This window comes from Equus quagga, chromosome 21 (assembly GCF_021613505.1).
Source record: "Equus quagga isolate Etosha38 chromosome 21, UCLA_HA_Equagga_1.0, whole genome shotgun sequence".
NCBI lineage: Eukaryota > Metazoa > Chordata > Mammalia > Perissodactyla > Equidae > Equus > Equus quagga.
Window position 1 is genome coordinate 29,950,070 of NC_060287.1, and position 23,981 is coordinate 29,974,050.

General features: G+C 46.2%; 1 protein-coding gene across 1 annotated transcript; it reads right to left on the reverse strand.

Moving 5' to 3' along the window:
• Nucleotides 1-12,201: 12,201 nt before the first annotated feature.
• Nucleotides 12,202-20,708, reverse strand: ATP5PO (ATP synthase peripheral stalk subunit OSCP). The gene is made up of 7 exons (XM_046648359.1): nt 20,595-20,708; nt 19,148-19,198; nt 18,028-18,138; nt 15,864-15,993; nt 14,991-15,103; nt 12,682-12,768; nt 12,202-12,382 (listed from the first exon to the last, which is right to left on the reverse strand). The coding sequence occupies exons 1-7, from the start codon at nt 20,628-20,630 to the stop codon at nt 12,269-12,271; spliced, it is 642 nt and encodes a 213-aa protein (XP_046504315.1). The 5' UTR covers nt 20,631-20,708; the 3' UTR covers nt 12,202-12,268.
• Between the last annotated feature and the right edge of the window lie 3,273 nt (nt 20,709-23,981).

Here is a 23,981-nt window from a genome sequence, read left to right on the forward strand (position 1 = left end):
ACGGAGTCTCAAATCCCTTGAATCTTTCACTTCTACCTTTTTGTCTGTCTGGCCTAAATTTCTTTTTTTTTTTTTCCCCCTTTTTCTCCCCAAAGCCCGCCAGTACATAGTTGTATATTCTTCGTTGTGGGTCCTTCTAGTTGTGGCATTTGGGATGCTGCCTCAGCATGGTCTGATGAGCAGTGCCATGTCCGCGCCCAGGATTCGAACCAACGAAACACTGGGCTGCCTTTAGCAGAGGGTGGGAACTTAACCACTGGGCCACGGGGCCAGCCCCCTGGCCTCAATTTCATACAGGTGAAATATCCCTTGCCAGTTTGTCTTCTAGCTCTTTGCTTTCTAAACACAGGGTTTCTCTAGGCCACTGCATCCTGGTATTCTGACCCCAGCCCTCGAGACAGCTCTGCAAGCATCCATCTTCTTGGAGCCACGTTGACCTCCTCCAGCCCAACGAAAGGCTTCTCTGCTCACAGGGCTGTGCTCTGTGGACAGGAGCCCCTGAACTGGGGCTTCTTCCTAGACCAGCTCTCCTGGAGGGACAATCCATATCCTGGTCCCTCTGGGGCAGGGTTTCTCTGCCTGATGTTGTCTCCCCTGGCAGGCAGGCAGGCAGCACCATCTCCTGGAGGCAGGTCTGTTGTGACCACGAGAGCCTGAAGGATGTGGCTCATTTGGATGCAGGGCTGGCCTGACACGCGAAGAGGGACCTTTCTAGTCTAGGCTCATCAGGGATGCTTGAGAACGTGGGGCCGGGCTTCTAGATTCACTGCGTGGATAACATGTCCCTGTCCTCTGATGGCAGACGAGACAGCTATGCTCCCAAAGAACATTAATGTCCCTTTTAAGGGCATTTTTTTCTTCTTTGCTTTTTGAACAACTTAAGCATGACCTATGTATATGAAAGTTAACTGATTTCATCTGGTTGAGTAGCACTGAATTTAATTGGAAAAAAAAAATCCCATCAGAAAATGGGTAAATTGACAAAGAAGGTGATACAAGAACCATTGTCTTGGTGACCTGGTACCCAGGCGTCCTCCGGGTAGGAGTGAGGTCAGGAGCTGCTGGAGCAGGATGATTGTTGGTCTGCCATCCAAGGCCAGGCAGGTCAGCTTCTCTCCAGGAGCTGGCTGGTGCAAGCAGGAGCCACTGACCATACAGAATGGGGCGTTCTAGAATCCGATGGGGCTGGAGAAGAGGGGGATGGATGGGGTGCGTCTGGTTTTGTTGGAAAGGTGAAGATCTTGGAGTATATTTTAGAGTTTGCCAATACTTTGTACAAGGAGAAAAAGACTTCTCTATCTCTACTCCAAAGAATTTTTTCTAGTTGGTTGGGCCTTCATGTTCCTAAGAAGAAAATTTGTTCTGTGTGTGTAACAGCTGTAAGAATTTCCACTGGAGACAGCGAGTAGGACTTAATTATTTGACTTTATTTTATTTTGTATTGACTCCCTTATCTTTTGGGGTTGGAACTGACTTACAGCAGACACTAGCATTTTGAAACAGACACCTGCATGCTCTGGAGGAAACAGGGTCATTTCAGACTGGAGGTGAGTGTGAGGTTAGCAATAGGTCTGCTTGCTCCAGAGGCACTTGCTTTACGAGTATAGAGCCTCTGCGCCAGAAAATGAGGCGATGAAAACAAACGAGCCTGGATGTTCTCGTTTTGCCTTTAGAATTAGAAGCCTTTCCTCCTGCCAGGCTGAAGCGTAATCGGTAGGTACCACCAGAAACCGGTGACACGGTGAAGCCCTCGGACGCTGTGGTCTGAGCTGCCCTAAGAGATGTCTGCTAGAACCTGGCAGTGCCCTGAACCATGTTCTGTGGGGCTGCCTAGTATTGTGTCAATTTAGTTGGCATGTTTGTTTACTGGAAAGCAGCCGTTTATTTGAGCTGGAGGAGAGGAAAGTTCTAGAACTCCCGTTTCCCCAGCCTGCATTGTATCAGATCCAGGATGTGTCTGTAGATCATCAGGGTCGACTAAGGTACATAACCTGATATCTTTAGGAGCCAGAATCTATTCCTGATAAGCATGGAAAACATTCCACACGGAGGATAGAAAGCACCTAACAGCTGTCTATCTTGGGAGCATGAAAACCCAGATGCCACGCGTTGTAACGTCTTATCTCTGGGTTGTGATCTCTCAGTGACATAGCCAGTACTGCTAATTCTGCCCTGTTCATTCAGGGAGTCCCCACCCCGGGCCAGGCCTCTGTCCGGGGCTGGGAGGCAGTGGGAGGGGCCTGCCTTTGTGGCTTTGGAGGCCTAATCCTAGATCTAATTTGAAGTCATTGAAATAATACCCAAAGCTTGTAAAAATTCATCTCCACCTCCAAAGAGTTATTTCAGTGACATACAGGTTCAACCTGTTCCTCCATTAAAAGGAACCCTCTTAATGTGGCCTTGGGGAACGAGGTACCACCCACAGAATGTTTTTCAACACTGTGTGTGGTTGTCGTCTTTTAGCGTGAGTTTGCCCCTCCCTGCTGGATGTCAGGGTGTTTCAAGAACTGTTTGTAACAGGATTCCGTTCTACTTTCTATACCAGCCTACATTGTTAATGTCATCTGAATAGTGTGAATATTTTAGTGTTTAAAGGCCCCAAGTTAGACTGTGTTCAGAAGTGGACGGACTTGGTCAGCCTTGAAAAAGCTGAGAGCTTCTCTGATATTTACTGAGAGGTAACCAGTAGCCAGGGTTTCTTTTTATGCAGTGGTAGGAATGCATATTCTTTTCCTTCTAGGAACCCTGGTTTTGTACTTCTTTCGTTTAAAAGAATAACATTCCTGTGCAGCTGTATTTCTAAAACTATGTTCCTTTGCACTTCTGCTCTTAGACTCAAATCCTTATTTCCCCCTGTTTCTGTACTGAAGCAGAATGGGGGCCTGGGACAAAGAGGATGACCCCAGAACCAGAGAAAGAGGGGCGGTGGCTGCCTCTCTACCCACTGTCACCGCTAGGGGGCGATCTCCCCGTTGGAAGCTCGCCGGGCGCGCGGGCAGATCCCGGGATGCTGGCTCCACCTGCTGCCGCTCCAGCACGTTGCTCTCGTGCAAAGCACAGAACAAACCCGCTGGGTCTGGGATTGCAGGCAGGAGAGGGGAGGAAGTTAGAGGCGGCCGTGGACTCGAACCCAGCGCTCCTGGGGTCCCTAGGGACACTTCGCCTTTCCCTGCTGCGGGGGTGGGGGCTGTACGGGGTCTTCAGCCTTCCTGCCTTTTCTGCATCTGCTTTGGTGAAAGCCCCTGAGATTCAGTTCTCCAGGGGCCTCACGTGTAAGCTGGAGGTGTCCCCTATGGGGGCTGACTTCTCAGGGCAGGCTGCCTGGAGGAGGCGCCCTCTCCCCAGCAAATGTTCTAGAAGTCAGGTCCCCTCTGCTTGGATTGGAAAACAGTCTCTACGTGGAGACCTCGACTTCTGGGATTTCAGATGTAAAGAATTGTTGAAAACGACATTTTGTGGTGTGTGTTTGTGAGTGTGTGAATGTGTTTGCGTGTGCACCAGGGAGAAGGAATGGATGTGCGGAGTGAACACGGAAACAGCATGGTCTGACCCTCTCGTAATCGCACTCAGGACCTGCTACATGATTTGTGAGCTGAGTGCAAAACAAAAATGTGGGGCTCCTTGTTCAAAATTAAGAGTTTCCAGGTGATGACAGCAGAGAGTTAAACCAACTGCAGGCTCTTCTAAGCACAGGGTCCTGTGACCGCACAGGCCACACGCCCCTGAAGCCAGCCCTGCTCACGCTGTATTTTCAGTGGTTCTAGAAGCAGGTGGGACCTCCTCTTGTGTCTTCTTCCTTTGTCGAGAACCCTGGCAGGTTGTGGAGAGCTGGGCTGACGCCCTTTCAAAACGTCCGCTTTTATTTCATAAAAGCACAAATTGGTCTGGACGCATCAGAGGGTCGGGAACCCGAGTGCCTAGCTGACAGATGTGCCCGGGGCGGAGAGGGAGGGTCTGCCTGGTCTCTGGGCTCCCAGTCCAAGGCTGCCACAGGCACCAAGCGCTTTTTGAGCATTTACCATTTAACCCACTGATTTGAAATAAAACTCTTCCTTTTAGTCGCTAGTCATCCGCCTGGGGTTTTCTCCCCTTTCCTGTTAGGACACAGGGGCATTTCCAGCCTCTGCTTTCAAAGTGAGCATCCAGGAACAGTAAGGAGAAGCAGCGAGGGTGAAGACGCTAATGCCCCCTCCCCGGGGGCTGTACGCTTGTTCCTCCGTCACCACTCCCTAGAAGAGGGAGTGCCCGGGTGGGCGGAGCCAGCAGCCTTCCTGCCCGGGCGGGGCCAAATGGTCCACAGATGTCTGGGTGTGCCTGCTTCTGAGAGGCAGCGGCTTCCCAGCTGGGATCTTCTCCTAGGAGCCCATCTATGGCTTTTCAGTAGGGTGACGTCAGGAGAGAGGAAAGAACTCACTGTGTGAGTAGCCTCAAGTTCTAGAAGACCATAGCTCCTGGAGGCAGATGATCATAGAGTTAATCATCCTGCTGTTTGCTTGTTGTTGCTTTCTTCCACAAGCTTTTCCTTGTGCTGGCCTGGATGCTCCAAAATTTTTGCACTTCTGCTTGCTCTTTGCAAATCAGGCTAATTTCTACACACAGAGAGCAATAATCCTTTCTATGTTTCCCAATTCTGTCTTGGATTATAAAGTAAAAATGTCGACAGAAAGTTGAACAGAAATTGCAGATTCATCTCGAGTGAATTTGACTGCATCTCTTTGAGCAAAATAGCAAACGATAGCTTTGTTTCTACGTGTAATACAATCTTCCAGACTACTGAAATTCTAGAAAGTATTTTCTAGAGGCATTGAATTAATATCATGTCTGCATTCGTTTTCATGAACGAGCATTTTGATGTCCATTTTACAAATCAACATCCTTAAAATGTCATCTGCTAAATAGTCACTGTCTCAGAAGGTGGATATTCTAGCAAGATCTTTGGTAATGATATTTATTTTTACACATGCATTTAAAACATACATTGCCAATAGCCCAAGTGTCTTTGAACTGTGAAACCAGCTTCAGCTCTTGTCTGCTGAAGCAGAGCAAGCTGAAGTCTGTACCCTAACTGGACCCTTCTCCCTACCCCCTCATAGCCCTGCATAGATGGAGAAGTTGGCAATCATCTGATTCCTGCTGAGTTGCCTTAGCTCCGCTCACTTTATATCCTCACATCAATAGCTGGTCACCAGACGTGTAAATACATGTATACAGATGAGGAATCTGCAACAAAAAGTCGTCTGTATGATAATCAGCTCTCAGCTTCTGGATTTCTGCATTTTATGCAGTTTCCAGCTATGAAAAAATGCAGGATTCCACTACACAAAGTGAAACAGTTGTGCTCTTTAAATGGTTTGTCATGAAACCTCTGCTGTATGTTTTTGGGAATGTCCGTGACTAACTGTATATATGGTATGTAAGAGACGATGCTCTTAATGTTGCATAAACTAACACAGATTCTGTAGTCAAAAATATTTAATTTGTTATTGTAAAATGTGATTTGTCATTGAGAGATTATTTTTCTGTATGTATATGAGAGTATTTTAGGAATCTAATTTAAGTGCATAAAACTATAGAAAAAAATTTAAAAACCTATTCCTGGAGTAGAAAATGCTTAATCAGATTACTTGGGTTCAACCCAACTAAATTTCGCACATTAAAAAGAAAATCCAAGTGCATATGTTAGAAATTCAAAGAAATCATTTTGGGGGCAGGGAATATGACGAATTTGAATGAAATGGTGGTAGTGTGATAATATAAAAGTATCCTCTAGCCATGACCTCAGGTGAGACCTTGGTGTTTCATTAAAAACTGGTTTAAACAAGCAACATATCCTGGAGGGTGGTTGTGTCAGGAAAGATGAGAGGATTGACAGCCTGTTTCTCATCTGGTCCAGGTGCCACAGAAGCTTCCATGGGTTCTGGTGGGTTGGGCTGGAATCCAGGGTTGACCCAGCCATCCCTCTAGAGAGTTCTGAATGTGGGAGGGAGGCCACCCTCTGACTTCCAGGTCAGCTTTATCGTTCTTTTTCTGGATAGATTCAGCATCTCCCTTTGGTGTTTTCATTTTCAATGAAATTTCCTGGGGCAGCTTCACCATCTTCAACTGTTGCACAGCTAGGTGGGTTGAAGGATGAAGTTTGGGGGTTTCGGGTTAAGCTGTTTCTGGGCACACAAAACAGGCAAAACAGAGCAGCCTCCTGAATGCCCGTGTCCCAGATGGAGACCCCAGGGGCAAGAGTCCTTTCTCCTGCTCCCCTTCCCAGAAAAGGATCAGAAATCCAGGCTTCTTCTGGGGCCCAGATTTTGCCACCAGAAGTGTTCCTGCAGGCCACCTAAGGATGGAATGCAAAATTCCGTGAAACTCAACGTCTAAACCCCTGAGAGATGCAATTGGAAGTCATTTCAGGAGGTGGCAACCCCAGGGGTCCGGCCTCCCGGAATAGGCCAGAAATGGTGCAGAGAGGAAAAGAGTGAGATGGGGGCACTGCATGTGGATCACCGTTTGTGGACAGTTGAGGGCCGATGGCTGGAAAGGCATGTGGGGAGTGAGAGCATTAGGTTTTCAACATTTTTTTTCCAACAAGCTTTGTGCTTCTTGACGCTGCCAGCAACAGTTGAAGTCCCTTTTTTGATGGGCCTGAACTTGGCAAACACTAGAGTCAGAGTGACTTCCTGGACTTCATGGGTGCGGGGAGCTTTCCAGAAGCTTCTGTGAATCTGTTGTCATACCAGTAATCTGCACATCACCTTGAGGAACTGTCCGTGTGGCCTGTAACTGACTTTATTCCCAAACATGGAGCCGTTTAGCAATCTCCTTGTTCGAGCATAGCCTGGGAAGACGATCTTACATCAGCCAGCAGAACCAGAAGAGTGATGGTCCGCCCACCCAGACCAGGTCCTGACCCTTCTTTCTCAGCACCACGCCCTCCTGGCTGGGGGAGCAACGGGGCTGTGAGTGGGAATAAGTCAGTCAGTCAACTGTCCCCTGGGCCCCCATTGTTCCGAAAACGTTTGGGGACAAGAGAAGCCAGAAGAACATGGGTCTCCTGCCCAGCAGCTCTTGCAACCCACTCCAGTTAGCCTTTGCCTGTTTGGAAAAGAATGTATCAATCCTCACATGAGTCCCTTGTGTTTGCAGTGACAAATGGGTCACAGTGCTGGTGGCATATTGCTCCTGTCACAGCCCTGCCCAGGGGTAGGACTAAGCCACCTCCCCAGTGGATGTCCTGTTGACTGTAATATACTTCTGTTGCCAAATAATGGTACTGTTTAATTTTCCATAAAAGGGAGACTATATTGTCTGATATGTGATGTCAATGGAGCTCTAAAAATTACTAAACACTATTATAAATTGTAGAATTATGTCTTTGTCTAAGGTTTGATGAAGCAGGGCCAAAACATTAGGCTTATTTTTCTGTTTGAAAGAAGCTGAGATCAGTTTTGCCATTCGAGTGTTCCTTTGGCACCTTATTATGTACGAAATGTTCAATTTTACCGATTCAGATGACGGTAACTGAGTTTTGTTTTTGTTTTTGTTTTCGTTTTTCTTTAAACCAGTAGTGGCATCAGTACAGATTGTTACTCCTGTGTATCTTGAACCTGAACAGAACAATCTCTTCAAAACCACTCTTCGGTCATTTCAACCTGTACGGTTTAAAGTCACATCGTTCATGAATAAAATGAGAAAAGCCGTCCCTGTGACAGTGGATTATTTTGGGTTCTCTCTGCCCCACCTCCTCTCTGCGCAGACAGGAAACCCGTGGTCCTGTGAATGGCATCCCCGTCTGTGTGTTTCCTTCTCCCACAGATAAGGCAGTAGCTGTGGAAGGAAAATTATGCAAAAACAAACTTAAAAAATCAACCAAACCAACAACCCTATCAGCTCTCCCGTGCCTTCTTCAGACAGATGTCAGCACCGAGCGGAAGTCGATCTCCCTGTGCCAGGCACCATTTCTGAAAATGTGAGAAGGTCTGTGTCGTGTAGGGTAAGGAATGCCAGGCGTGGTGAGGGGCGAGCAGAAAGCTGAGATTGTCTTACAAAGGACATTCAGAAGGATCATTCTGGCTTTCCTCAAGGAAGTTTCCAACACAGACAACTCTGCGTATTTAGAACTTTGACTTGTACCTCTGGGCACCATTAGTAAACCCAACACTGAATTTTGTTGTTACCTGAATTTGGGTGTATAACTTAGAGCATTTTCCTCTGTTCTGGTTTTAAGGTAGTTCCCCTCTTATTTCATCGCTGATTTATCTTAATATGAACAAGTCTTTTAAATGGTCTAGTTGGCTTGGATACTAGTTAAATTGTTACAGCACATTTTAAAAAATTTGACACTAACGCAGCGCATCTTTGCCTTCTTTTAAACTGGTAGGCCCCATTTTTGATAAACATAGAAATCTTATGCCCTTTTCTTCATTGTTATTTGAAGTTTTAAAAATAAATTAAATGTCATTAAAATCAAAGAAATAATAAGTTACCTTCCCAAACTACACCTCGTTTTCTCCGAGATTGACAAGATTCCCCGCGGCACAGCTCGGCGGGTGGAAGCAGTCACTGGTACAAAACACTGTGAATAGAGACCTCCAATACGAAGGCAATAAAATCACCTGACAGGGATGTTCTTGCACACAAAATAAATGTTAACGTTTTGATGCGCATCACGCCTGTAGTTTTTCTGCGTGTGCACACGTGTATTTTAGATGCTCTTGCACTATTCAATAGCTAATATGCATTGAGCCCTTCCCATGTGCAAGGCACTGTTCATTTACATAATTTATATAATTCATCTCACATTTTGTTTTCTTTCTTTCAAATCAGCTATATATATATATATATATTTTTTTTTTTTTTTGCACAACTTGATTTTTAAGAACTCCATAAAGTTTGAATGTATCCTAATTTACTCTAATTTATTCAAACAATCCTGAATGGTTACATGTTTCGGTTGCTTTAAAATTTTCACCTTGGTAAAAAAGTGCTGTGAAGAGTATGATTGTACACGGATCTCTGGGTTAATCGCTGATGGCCACGTAAGGCGGGGTTTCCCATTTCTCTGTGCTTAACAGGAAGCTTGATGAGTTTGATTCCGAAGGATTTGGGCAGTATTACAGCAAGAGGGGAAGCCGAAGATATTTTGTCCGTCAGTTGTCCCGTGTCCCTGTGGTTTTACAGGGGTTCACAGCGTGTGCGATGTGGTGTGGGCCTCGCTGCAGCCAGGGGACAAGCTGGAGGAAGGCACATGAGTCTCGGGGAGCCTGCAGTATCGGTTAGCTTACAGACTCAGCCGCTGAGACTTAGACCCAGCATGCCCTGGCCTCCAGGAGAGGTTTCTCTCTCATGTTACAGCCCAGAGGTCGGCCTGGCAGAGTGGCTCTGCCCTTGAAATCACTTGGCTTTGACCTTGGAGGATGGCTGTTCCAGCTCCCACCATCTCGTCTGCATCTAGTCAAAGGGCAAGGGGACCAACTAAGAGGCTTGCACGCCCGTTGCCCGTGAGGCCCACACATCATTCCTGTCCTTCCTCACCTGCTGGAACTTAGTTTCATGGCCAGGGACTGCAAGGGAGGCTGGTAAACGTGGTCTCTCACTGGGTGGCCCTCTGCCCAGCTAAGGGTTAGGTGACTGGCTATCAGGGCCGAGCAGCTGTCTGGGCCCTCCTGGCTCTTAGGAAAATACCAAGAGGCCCCGAAGTGGCATCTCTACCATTGTTAACAGTAGATGATTATGCAGCTGCTTTGCCAGGAGAAAGCCAGGGTTTCAACCACACAGCCAGCTAGGAGGGCAATGGCATGCCAGCTGGAGGGCACACCAGTCCCAGCACCAGGCTGCAGGGAGTGCCCTGGGCCACTCATTGCCCTGCAGGCCTTCCTAGCTGCAGCCGTCCTACCTCTGCCCACCCAGGGGTAGCTCTGGGAAGGGAATTAGTTTGCTGTTCAAACACTTGCAAGGTGACCAAGGAATGGGCACCTGAGATGGCTCTTGTCTGGAGAACTCTATTTTCTTTAGAAGGCCAACAGGAGGGAAAATGTGGGAAACAGCTGATCTGGGTTAATGGGTGAATTGGGAGTATCTTAGGGACAAGTGGGAAGGGACACAGGGACTTACCTGAGATCAGCTTTGCCGGTTGGCTCCAGTGATGGGGAGGTCATGTGCCAGGGCTTAGTCAAACATGGTGGGACAAGCACAAAGTGAGTGAAGACCTGGGCTCTGGGACCCAGCCCCCCAGCTGCCCAAGCATGTGACCCTGGGCCAATCTCTAGGGCCCCTCAATCTTCTTATTTGTAAACTGGGGTGATGTCTATCCTACCTGTATCACAAGGTTGTTATGAAGCTTAAGATATACATGCAACGGCCTTGAAAGCTGCAGAGCACCCTACAATCAGGGGGTGTTCTGTCTGGATTAAGGGCATCTTACTAGGAAGAGGCTTCTCTGGAGACCTTTGGAGCGTGCATCATCCTAAGGATCCATGAGGGACCGGCAGTTCTGAACAAGCCCTATGAAGACGGGAGCTTTGGGCAGGCAATACTGGATGGACTTTATTGAGTGACTACTACAGGTCAGGTGCTGTGTTTAATCAATCCATCCTTGGGGTCAGATGGCCCAGAGAACTTACAAGGTCGATGAGCCACTAACAAACACCATTTACTGACATCTTTGTGTCTGTGCAGCCCTGTCCTGAGCTCTTCATAATCTTGCCTCATTCTCACAGCTACTCTGGAAGTGGCCACTGCCGCTTCCACTTACGGGGCAGGAAGTGGGGGCTTGAAGTCGGGGTGCTTCATGGGTTGTAGGAGCAGAGGCTGGCGTGTCCACGCTCTGGAAGGCTCCAAGATGTGTTCATATCCCTTTATGGAACTTTCTGGTGCCATTCAGTGAAAATTGCTGCGCCTGTCCCATAAGAGGTGCGCTAAACTTGTTGAATGAACTTAGTAGAGTGCTTCTTACTCTCCACCAGGTCACCCTATGGTCTGGGAGGGGGCTACTATCCAAGGGAAGCAGCGCGTTCACTGTGGCTGGAGAGGTTCTAGCCCTGTCAGGATGTACTTTACCGCCTGGAGTGCAGAGGCCCCATGCGCACCAGGTGAGTCTGAGGAGCCTCTTCGGGCACTTTCAGGGTAACTGTAATTATTAGAGAAGCAAAAAGGTTTATTCCGTTTGGCTCCCAGCCTATGGAAACAGAGCATCTGCTGACTTGTTGCCCCCAGCCTGCTGGTTGGCCAGAAAGGCCTTAAGAGGATTCAGCTCTCTGGCTGAATTTCTAACAGTGCACTGTCCTTTGGAAAGCTGCTCCCAGTCGGGGAGAAAACCCTTTTTCCTTCTACTCTGGGCTGCAATTCCTGGTGGCTCCTTGGTGCCGAGGACATGCACCGGGTCTGACAGCTCGTTGCGAAACCTGCTGTTCTGTGGCCCTCTCTGCTACGTGCTCTGATCTGGACCTTTGCCCACAGTGGGCCCAGGGGATGAACGCTCCTCAGCAGAACTGCTTTCACTGCAGAGTGGAGCCATCTTCCCGGCCAGGATCTCTGAAAGCCTTTCTAGAAAGCATACCGCCTTTACACTCAAGAGGCTAATATCGGGGCAGGACTGTAAGACAAATCTCTTTGGGCTCCTAAGTCAAAATGCACTTTATGAAGTACTTGTTACAATCAGAGGAGCACAAACCCGCCCCACTTTAAGTGCTTTAAGCAGAACCAATGCACAGACTGGACCTGAGGGGCACAGCAATGCGGGCTGGCCCCTGCACTGCAGAAGCTTCGAGAAGCCCGAAGCAGCAGAGCACGGAGCAGCTGCCACTGTCTGACCAGCGTGGGTTCTGGGGGCCAGAGAACCCCTTTCAGTATCTTTGACTAGAGGTGGGCAACAACAGTTGAAACTCCAAGACGACAACCAGCCTGGTTTGCTGGTGCCATGACTCGGCCTGCGGGCTCAGCCCCTCCCCAGGTCTGGGCTCAGAGGCCAAGGAAACGAGGTAAGATACATTAAGTCTGTAATAGAGCCTGGCATAAAATGAGGCCTCAATAAATGTTAACTACTTTTCCTACAGGACACAAGCTTCCATAAATTCCTAATCATAATCTACACAAACTAAATTCTCCAGCCAAAAAGACTTTTAACCTTTAAACTAGAGGGATACTAAAAGAAAGATATAAAAATAAAGCTCCCTATATTTCCACTTTAAAAGACAAAGTAAACACAGTATGTCCTGGTCAGGAAGCATTTTATTGTCGCTCCAACGTTAAGAATTTTCACCGACAGAAAGTCAACACTTTAGAAAACCTCCCTCATAGCCCTGCTCAGCTTCTGGATCTTGGTTTTTGCAGACATATCAACATACTTCTCTCCAATCCGGACAATCATTCCGCCCATGATGGAAGGATCATTCTAGGAAAGAAAACACGTGGGAAATATGAAAACGTTGACATTTCACTAATCAAATGCAAAGATGAAAAAGTGCTCTGAAAAGTCTGCATGCGACACAGACGTAAGACGTTATAATTACGTCAAGGAAACAGCGGAAGTCAGATTGTGAATGGAATCAGTAGCCATTCAAAATGAAAATAAATATAAAATTTCGACTACAGGCAGATTAGTACATAATCAGATCTAATTTTTCACTTTCTACAGCCATTTTAAGTGTCAAATTCCCTGAGGAAACACATCATACATAATTAAAAACCTACCTTAACTTCCAATTTCAGTACTTGGCCTTTACTGAGGAAGCTCTTCAGGACTGTTTGTAACTCAGAAAGAGTGGCTTCATCCAAAGGCTAGAAAAGGACAAATGCATCCCTCAAATTTAGAGAAAGCAGAACAGAAACTTTCCATAGTAAAAGAAAAGGAAAAAATACCCCTGGCACACACCACCAAGCCAGGCCCTGTGAATTCCCAGACATCTGGGGCCCCGTCCTGGAGCTGCACGGCCACGGTCTCTCATTAGCACCGCGTTCAGGGAGTGTGCGAAGGTCCTCCTCCCAGGAACGCAGGGGTAGCTCACATCCACAGCTCACTTGCTGCTCATAAATGCCCCTCCCTCCCTGTCTCTGCTCCACGGTGCTAGCAGTGCAACTCAGCAATGATTAAGAGGAAAACCCTGAAGTCTGTAATGCCCGAGGATGCAGGCCTCTCTGTGCAGCCCCGTGGGCACGGCTTAAGCCTATTATTTCTGTGGATGAAAAGCAGCAGCCTGACCTGGTCCTATCATCTCTCAGATGCATGGTTACCAGGAGCTCTGGCATGCCACTCCACTCTCAGAACCCCGCCAAGGGGCCCGGGCAGCGGGCTGGCTCCTGAAGCCAGTACAGCTCTGCATCTCTTCAGAGCATGCAGCCCAGGCGTCCAGACTGTGTTCTTGACTCTTGCCCCAACTCTCACTCCTGGTTAGGGGAGGATGGAAAAGGCTGCTGAAGGAGAGGCCTCTACCTGTCACAAACCCACCTCCCTACCCCTTCATCTGAGTCCAAAAGCTAGCAAGAAAACCTTCACATCTTTGCAAAGATCTAACAACATCCTTGTTGCTGGGGGCGGGGGGGGGGGGGGGGCGGGGGGGCGGGGAGGGGGGGGGTCGGAGGTGAGGGTGGAAATTGACCAGCGTTCAACCAAAACATTCTTTGCTGGGACTCTGAGGGTAGAGAGCTCTGAGGCACAAGCACACCCCCATTTAGATGTGTACGGAGTGCCATGCACCTGTCTGTGCAGGGCATTTCATACCCACCATCTCCCCTATCTGGACAATGTAGGGAGGCCGGCAGTTCTTATTCCCATTTTACATGTGAGAGAACTGAGGTCCAGAGTGATTAAACCCCCGAAGGTCCCTCCAGCAAGCGAGGACGAGTGCCACTACTTGAAATCAGTCTATCAGGTATAATTTTTTTTAAACAGTGGAAACTCACCTAGGAGTTTCAACATGAAAAGCACTAGTAACAGTGGGTTCTAAAGAACTTTTACAGAAGCAGCAGCCTTTAAAAAATTGGGTCCTTGTAATCACTGAAGAACCACCTGTGCCAGGGCTTGGCCCTGGGCCGCTGCGGCCTGGCCTGAGCTCCGCTGTCAGGAGAAGGGGTGCAGTCACAGGGGCTCCAAGAGATGCCTGGGCAGGGAGCACTCCCAACCAGCCCTGTGCTCCGGGGGCTCCAACTACTGAACTACAAATGTGCGCACAGCGACTGTGCGCTAAAATGCCTCTTTGAAATGGTGCTTTTTTGGAGTTAGAATATCTTTTGAACACTAGAGCTATTAATCCAGATGAGGTCAGGTACTCGTATTCCAAGTCAGTCTACCACGCTCTCCTGGTAACTAAGCCCCACAGACAGTTCTTCTATACTAACTGAACTACGGGAGGGAGAAAATACATATTTAAGACAACAACCAGAAAATTAACTCTGCGGAGGCAGTGTGGCTTAGGAACTCAGAGTTCTGAGAGAGAAGCCTGTGTTCAAACCCTGGTGCCACCTTGTGTTGTCGGGCAAGCTGTTTCATTTCCCTGGGTTTCAGTTTCCTCATCGGTAAAACAGGATAATTATACTTCTAATGGACATGAACCTTTTGATATTAAATAAAATAATCAAGTATCCAGCATATGGTAGGTCTCAATAAACTGTGGCTATCCTTAGAGCCCACTTCAGCAAGACAACAAGCCCTACCACTGCCCATTCACCACCAAAGACTAGACTCTAGCTTCAGTCAGCTACTCAATATGGTATTTACAAAGTAAGTCCCACCTGCAATGGAACATAAACCACTGATTCCTACAACACTCTAACCCAGTCTGCAGCCCTCATGAACCACCACTGGTCAGGGAAGCAACAAGATGCACGATGGCCATTTCCAAGTTGAGGCTCACTGAAGCTGGTATGAGAACGAAGCGAACCTCCCAGGTGACAAGTCACCTCTCCCAATTTCTTAGTTTTAGCCTGTTTTTTTTCTTTTTGTTCTGCAAAGTGTGATGCATGGAATGCCAGGGCCAATGCAGCAGCGATAACCCGTTACTTACAGATGCAGTAGTGACTGTGCAAGGTACTTCTCCACGGTGGACGCTCATTATGGTAGAAAAGGCGGAAACGACTCCAGGGGTATTGCTCAAGCGACCATTTTCAGCAAGCAAATCTGGGAAAGTGAAGGTGTGCCAGTAACATGAAACTCACTTAAACAGATTATTCATGATTCATTATATTCACCTCAAAAGCAAATCTACATCTGTGGCCTTAAAATACCATATTCAATGTCCTTTAAGAATGTGAATGGAGAAGATGCAATTTGTTATCTAAAAAGAATATTCAATGTTTAAAAAAAGACCACACTGACAAGCATTTAAATTAATTAAGGGGGAGGTCTCAGGTTTGCAACAGATTTCTTGATCACAGCTTGCAATCTGATTTTCAGATTTATGTCACAGACTCCAATGTTTGGCTACAAACCCCCAAATTAACACACTGTCTATTTCAAACATGACGACAGGGATAACGCTTTCTTTGGACACTATTCTGATTGACCATGGAATTTGAAAAGCAATCCAAAGGTACCAAAGGATGCAAATGTCTTCAAGGACAGAGGCAGAGCCACTGGCCACAAAGCGTTTTCTTGGTATGAATCTCACTGGTCTCCTCCATGGGCTGAACTACTGACTACAAAATTAGACGTTCTTACATCTTAACATCCTTCACACAACGCTCCTCAGACTTTAACGTGCACACAATCCCCCTGGAGAGGTGGTTAAGAGGCAGGTTCTGACTCAGCAGGTTGGAGTGAGTCCTGCAATCCCTCACTGCCGAAAGGCTCCCAGGTGATGCGGGTGATCCTGGACCATGGACCGCATTTCCAGCAGCAAAATTTTCAGAGACTTCAGTGAAAACGATCTAATACTTACTGATCAGGTTGGACGTGAGGGGAGAGAACCTCTCCTTTGCTGTCATGTCATTTAGGCTTTTCATTTTAACGGAACGCTTTATGTAGGGATTCATAATAGATGCAGCCATTTTGGGTTCCTTCAAGATTTGCTAAAAGCACCAAAAAATAGTTTCTTAAACTCTTTAGAGCACAAATGAGCCTAGCTGCCACACACATACTTTCTTACAAATCATGTATTTCATGAATTAAGGGAACATTTTCAAAGAACATATGAAGAAAGGCTTGCAATCAAATAGTTTACCCTTAAGAACACCACACCATGATTTTACACCGGATACAAAAATGTTCCTTAACAAATTTAAAAACACTTTATGAAGCTTCTTAAACTTAATTTTGCTCTTCAAGAGAGATTACTGAAAATCTAAGCAGCCAAAATATTCAATTCACTGCATATTTTAATGTATTTGGCATGGGTAGCACTCTAGTTTTTCACATTCTAAGAGGATGCCGGTGATGCCAACATTCAAGTGCAATCCTAAAACGGTGCTCTGACTAAGGAGGCCTCCTTGCCATTCCCCTGGAGGGGGCTCTCTGTCTCAGGCAGATCCTGATGCTGTCCTGCCTCCTACAGAGCTCCGGAGAACCAATGCAGCCCTGTGACAGACCTCCGGTGTTTCCAGAGCAGCCTCAGTCAGTCTGGGAGGGAGTGGACAAAAAGTCAAGAGTGCAACGGCCACGAGAGAAACCGCTTCATCTCCATTTTGTTGATGCACAGATGTCTGGATTCAGTGACCAAGGGCAGCCTCCAGCACCTTGCTCCCCTGGTACCAGGGCTGAGTTCTGACGAGCCGTCGGCTGTTTCCACCTGGGCACCTTTCTATTATATAGCCCTATTCTGGTTACTCTCTTAGTCCCTTCTCCCAGGCTCCTGGCCAGAATTCTGCCTCTGATCCAGGCTACTTGTCATACACTGCGATCTACTGGTAAAAATTCCACTGGAGGGGCCCCATAGAAACAACATTTTTCCAGAAAAATTGCGGGCTTATACAAATTAAAAGCATTCTGGAGTTTAGGTTATCCAGTATTGTATGTTTCTTATCTGCTTCTGTGGACTGTCTATGCCCCCTGAGTAGCATCACACTTTCCTCTCAGTGCCGGAAATCGCTGACCTTCCTTTATGAGAGTCTGACGGTGACTGCCTCTCTTCTGCGTCTCCACATCTTGACTGCCAGGTTTCAGTCAAAGCCCACTCTAATGTCCACAACTCGGTCCTTCTCTCCACTGAGAACATGACCGTTCAGGTTTAAAATGGGCATAAATGACAGCAGTGGGCAATAATTATCTCCCCAAAAATGCCTGTGAGAGACCTGCTGGCTCTTGCTACCCCCCCCCCCCCCGCAAGTGTTTCCAACAGAAAGGCTGCTGGCTTGGTGAGGATCATTAAGGGCTGCTCACCCCGACTAAGACCGTAAGCATTATCTGCAGACCTAAGCGGACAAAGGAAGGAACAGAGCGCTACAATTTTATTGTCTGGCAGGACAAAGTTCCAATAAAGGCTCAAAATGAAAACTGAACAAACCATGTTAAGTATTACTCTATATAACTAGTCTGGGCGGTCTTCTTTCTTTCCTCTGTAGCCTCATGCTGTCAGTTCTCTAGCATCACCGTGGAGCTCCCACACCTTTACTAATTGTGCTGCCCAGCAAGCCCTACTCATCATTTCCCCCTCACATCTTGGAATAAAGTAATAATTCAACTGAGGGAAGGCTTCAGAAGGGAAATAAATTCCCAGTAAAACAAAATCATCATATATTCTAAGGACTATTTTGAAAGTATCTGGAATACAAGCATAGATTTTCAAAGGTGACTTTTAATTCTCTTTTGAAATGGCATTTTTTCTTAACTTACCACCTTATATTTTGATTTTCGATTTCTTTCTCTTAGCCCGAAATCTTGGTTTCTAATATTAATACCCTTATATGTACCTATTATACAATAGGTTCAGAACAATACTACCCAGTATTATTACTATCGATATGGTTACAGAAATTAGGTTTTTTTCTTTTTCTTTTTTTGTAGTTCTTTTTCTCTTACGATATACCTCGTTAGGGATGCAGAGTCAAAGCTAAAGGGAAAAACATACAATGGGAACTTAGTAAGTAATGAACAGGAAAGCTTCTTACCGCTACTCTCAACAATTCCTTTTCTACTTGTTCCAGTTTATTCTGTTTAGATGCAGCAGAATAAAGCGCAGTGGCATAGCGACCCTCGACACCATAGACCTGAACAGGTGGCTTTAATAAAAAGGGGGGGCAGGGGAGGAAGGGAAGAGGAAAGCCAGTTAAGACAACATTACACTGTCAACAGCAGAATTCAATATTTACAATTTAAAAAATACATCTTTTATAGCACAAAACAGTTTAAACATGTTATCAAAGAGCTATCCTGAATGGCAACTTTCACACAAATTAGGGATGTTTCCTTGGCCAGGTCACTCAATCTTTGAGCTTCCAAGTCCTCACCTTAAAACGAGGAGCTTAGCAAACACAGTGTCTAAAGTCCCTTTCGGCTCGAACAGTCTGTAATTTAATTATGATAATTTTGCCATGAGATTACGCTTCCTTTCAACTCAATAACTATTCAGTTCCAAATACAGGAGGTTTTTAACACTGAGAGAAGGCAGTTTTGAACATGTTAGAGCCAGGAAAATGAGCGTTTATCAAATACATACAAGTACACTTTCGTACATTTCACAGCAATACTATAAATTTCCCTTACAGAGCCTCCCAACAATGTTCAGTTTAACAGAGCCCTTTAGCAATTTACTAAGTGCCTGATGTTTGAACTACTTTTCACAATAAACTGTAGGCTTCTTTCCTACACACCACCGTCAACGTATGACTACTACGCTTAGCGGTGCTGCAGGCTTGCAGTGGAAGAGCAAAGGCTTTGAATGAGGCAGATTTAGTTCCTGTCTGACTCCAAGACCAAGCCGAGTTACCTCGGGCAAGTTTTCCCAGAGTCTCGGTTTCCTCTTTTGTAGAAATGGGAAGACCAGCTACTTCCCATCTGTTAAGAGGTTTGAAGAAATTCTCGTATTTAAAGGTCATGCATAGGCCTGTCATTTAGCAGGCGTTCAAGAGCATGCCATTCCCTACCCCCATGCACACATATTTTGGGATCCGCAAATTGTGCAGAAAGGTTTAGGGAGCAACTATACAGAAATCCAGGCCCTAACTGTACTGCTGTTTGACTCACACACTTTTATCTGCTTTACAATTACAAAAGATTAAGTCGACATACCCTCACGAGCTTGGCAAATGGCCTGACCACAGATGTACTGAAGCATCGCACCTTTAAAACAACAGACAGAAGATCAAACAAGATTACTGGAACGATTTCTGCATTTAAGCCAATAATAGAAAGCATTCAATATGACTTTTAAATGACTAGTTTCTTTGTATCATCACATAGATTACTGAGGGTAGCTGCTCTCTACTACCTACGAGTAAATTGCCCCACTGAGAACCATCTCAAATTGCTAGGAACAGGCTGAGGCTAGCCCACCAGAATGAGGGAGAAAACACTAATTCTGATGAAATACATATTTCAAAATGATTTTAACAAGATTTTTCACATGTATATTACCACCTTTGAGCAGGATTTTACTAAACAGTGGCAGGACTCCACTCACGATCTGTAAGAGATGTACCTTTTTTCAGGTGAGGAAGATTAGCCCTGAGCTAACATCTGCACCCATCTTCCTCTATCTTGTACGTGGGATGCCTCCACAGCATGGCTACTGAGTGGCGTAGGCCCATGCTGGGAGCTGAACTCGCCAACCTGGGCCACGGAAGCGGAGAGTGCGGAACTTGAACCACTTGGCCCCAGGGCTGGCCCCCTGGATGTCCTTTTTTAGAACCCAAATGCTCTCTGAAAATAAAGATCAATCCTCTGAGTATCGCAGCAGAGTCTGATGTGAGCACAGGCGCTAATTCTGAGAGATGGTATCTTGTCTATCAAGCGACAGAGCTGGAATCCACAGCTCAAAAAGCACCTGCAAGAGTGGACAGGTCACCTTCAAATAACTCCAGCTCTGGAGCGCACGACACCAAAACTGGCTGCAAGGATTAAAAGACGTTTTAACACCTATGGAAAACGTACGTAACCCGGACGGGGTCACCCTATGTAAAGCACTGTGTTGATATGCACGGTAAAAAGCACGGATTTTCTTCCCAACTCCATCTTCCAGGAGACTCTGTGGGTTCAAGTCTCAGCTCTACTCCTTAACTGACTAAGGAGTCAAGGAAGACTCATTTAAACTTTTCCGTTTCATTTTCTTTACAAAAATACGAAATGTGGCTTTACAAATATTCCTTGGCATCACTAGTGACCCCTGCCAGGTGTGACCACAGCGACACAGGAAGATGATCCGGGGGTGGGCCACGTCCTTTCCTCGGAGTCCAAGGAAGCTGGCCCCCATCTCCGGGGCCCCTCAAGCCAGCTGCTTCCCGGGACCGTGCTTGGAGGACGCCGCGGTCCAAGGTCCAAGGTCAGCCCCGCGCCCACGGCCCCGGGCAAAGGCAGGGCCGCTAGAGCCGCCTTGCGTGGCTGCCACTGCTGGGCCGCACGACCTTGAACCGCGGCCACGCTTCCCCAACTGTGGCCTCGCACCGTGGCACTAGGGGTCTGGTACGGATCACCCCAGGAGGGATCCTCCCGCTGGCTTTTAGGACGTCCGTTCTCTCACCTGCCGGGAGAGCCCGGACACCCCTGGAACGGCCATCTTCTCCTGGGCGGCTGTAGGTCAAACCCAAGCTGGAGAGAGAGACGCGAGGGAGCATGCGTGCGTCAGCGTAGCCGCCGAGCCCCCTGGGAGGTGTAGGCGTAGGTCGTCAGCCGCATGCGCAGTGACCTCTGTCAGGCTGGGAGTTGTAGTTCTTAGAAGCGGCTGGTAAGGCTCGTCTTACAGGGCTGGGAATGGGGCAAGAGGGCTCGCGCAGTACCTGGAAATGAAATCCTGAAGTTCCTAACTAAGCGGCCCTGACTGTAGAGTGCATTTATTGTCCCTAGCGTTAAAATTTCCACTTAGATAAATATGGTGGCATTTGTTCCATTTCACATTCATCGCTAGCATCATTAGCATCTTTATGTCTTCTTCCTACCACGCCAAAGGGTATATCAAACGCAGTTGCGCGTGTTGTGTGAAAAACTAGCCTCAAGCTCCAGGAGTCGACTCGACGTGTCCAGGACCCGGGCGGCGACTGTCCCTCCATCATCCCACCCTCACTCTGCCCCATCTCACCTGAGTTCAGCATTGACCAGTTGGTTTGTGGGCGTGTGAGGTTCTGGAGCTTAAATTCTTGATGCTGGATAAAGCAGGGTGATTATCCGAGGATCGGATCTAAAATAGAACTGGGGTTTGAGCAAGTGTGACATTAAAACTGAGAACCCAACGCTAGCCTTGGCCAGTTTCTCTGCATTCATAAAAGCAACCCATTTCAATCTACTTCCCCCTAAATGGAGGTTGCTCTAGGTTTCTCTTCTGTACAGAAGAGGATTGGCCTTCAGAGCACAAGCGGGAGTTCCCTGGTTGCAATAATGGGGTCTCATGGTCAATTAAAAAGATTTTTTTCCTGCTCAGATCTATTTATAGGAACACATTAATTCATTACTTTACCCCCTTAGGGTGCAGTTTTCTCATCATTAAAAAAACTTGTAAGGATGCAGAAAGGTAGAAAGATTTTATTATTTTTTTATTTTAATTTTTTGTTGTTGTTGTAGCAGGATTTTAATTGCCCTCTTTTCAACCATTTGTTGTCAATGCTTTTTTGGTGTGTTGTCTCCCAATGTTTTTTCAGGCAGTAGCCTGAACTGCCCAGACGAGAATCCCGGTCCCTTCAGTGACCTTCCCCAATTATATAACTTCTCTGTGCTTCGGTTTTCTCATTGATAAAATGAGTATTATGATAATACTTGCCTTATAGGTTGTTAGAAAAAATAAAGAAGTTAATATATGTGTAAAGTACTTAGAACAATTGCCTGACAGAGTGGCGCTCAATGTTATTCTTTATTTTGTGTTTGTTTTTATTACACATACCAATTCACAATATGCATATAATTTAGTATCTTGCCTTTTTCCTTAATACAAGAGAAAAAAGGATGCTAAATTGTATATGGATTGTGAATACATGCCTACAATATAAGCATATTCCCAAGTTATATAAACTATATGAAGATCATTTTAATGACTGCAGAATAACCTCTCAGGTGGATATTCTGTAACTTAATTATTAAATGAATTTTGAACATAATTCAGATGGTTTCTAGTTTTTTTCCATTTTAAACAATATTGCATCTCCTGAGCATCTTTAGACACAACCTTTTTTTTTTTTAATATTTAGGATAACTTCCAAATAGATTCCCAGAACTGGCACAACTTGGTGAGAGGGTATGAGCCCTTTAAAAGTCTTTGATGCACGAGGCCAAGCTGCTTTTCAAAAGTTTTAACCAATGTACACTTTCACTCAAAGTGCATAAAATCCCTGTTTCACTCCACTCTGCAAACTATTTTCAGGGGCTATTTTCAAATAAGCTGAACGGAAAATATATTCGTTATACAACACATTTTACTGAGCACCTAATATATGTAAGCAGCTGTTCCATGCCCTGAAGGGACAGCAGACAAAGAACTTGCCTTTCTAGACCTTACGTACTATGTGAAATCAAACCACAAACCCATGTTTCTGAATGTGTGGGTGTTAATAGATGTCTACAAATGAAGTGTTCTGGGGCCAGATGCACTTGGAAAACTCTAGACTCTCTATTATATTGATAATCCACTAGAAGTAAACTGTGCGGTTGCATAGCAGCGGGTCTGTGCTCTCTATTTCCTTTGTATTCACCCCCATCCCATTCCAGCCCCTTGCATGTCGCCAAAATAGCAGTTTGTGGTTGTTTGAGTTTTCGGGTTGCACGTATATGATTTCATTTTTATTTTGAGTCTCAGGATAATTCTAAGATGTAGGTTGTCTGGGATTCCACCACTTTCAGGTGCTAAGACTTCTCGGATCCTGTTTTAGGCCGCTCGTCTGGGATCTGGCAGTTCTGGGTCTCAGGGAGTACTTCTGGGCACGGGATTTTGCTGCCAGTGCCTACTCTTTACATCTTGGTGATCTGGACCATCGGAGAAACACAGAGGAAGCCCTGAAGCCTGACGCCTCTGCTGTCAATGCTTCTTTCCGCCTGCTCTTGGAGTCCTGGGCATCTCTGAAATCTCGCTGCAGGCAGAGCACTGCAAGGACAGGCCAGGGCCCCTATGCAAACTCTTACGAGGGATCAGCTGGCAGCAACGACCCAGCTGTGGGACTGCCATGCCTTCTGCTATGCAGGAATAGAGAATTTGGAAAGGAAAAAAAGAATTTTGTCTCGTAGAAGAAGGGAAAAGACTCAACACTGCTTTATCATGCTTTCCTTCTGCACAAACTCAAATTGTTTACAAATTAGCTGTTTTAGCTGCTGAGGCTGATGGAGTCAAAGGGACTTGCCCAAGGCAACAGGGCAGGGCCACAGCGATAGCACAACCAGACATCAGATCTCAGTATTTTTGTCTTATGCTGACTTTCAATTCAAAGCAAATATTGCTCACTGTTTTGCTTTATCTACAAAGGCACCATATGCTGGCACGGAAAACAGCAGCTTGGGTATCATGAGACCCTCCATTGCATATGTTTTTAAAAAATGAAGTGACTTTCCCCTTGACCCAGAAAGAACCCTTCTAAAACTCAGAAATCTGGATGAAGGTTAGTGTGCAAAATGTTCACTGCATTCACTATAAAAGAGCAAAAAATTGGAAACAAATGTCTGAGCATAAGAGAGTGGCTTTTAAAATGGCACATTATGCGGCCATTACAGTGAGACTTTTAAAAAGTATTTAATGCTAGAGAAAAATATTTAATGACCCTCAGGAAAAAATTACAAACTACATTCTGTATTATTCTATAATGAGTATGTGTCACTACTGTAATCACACACACACAAAAAAAGGATGCCCGTGATTCTGTTACTTAACTGTGTGTCACTTAAAGGAGAGATGCATCTGCTCTAGTTTTGATTACACTCGGCTTCTGTCAGGAAG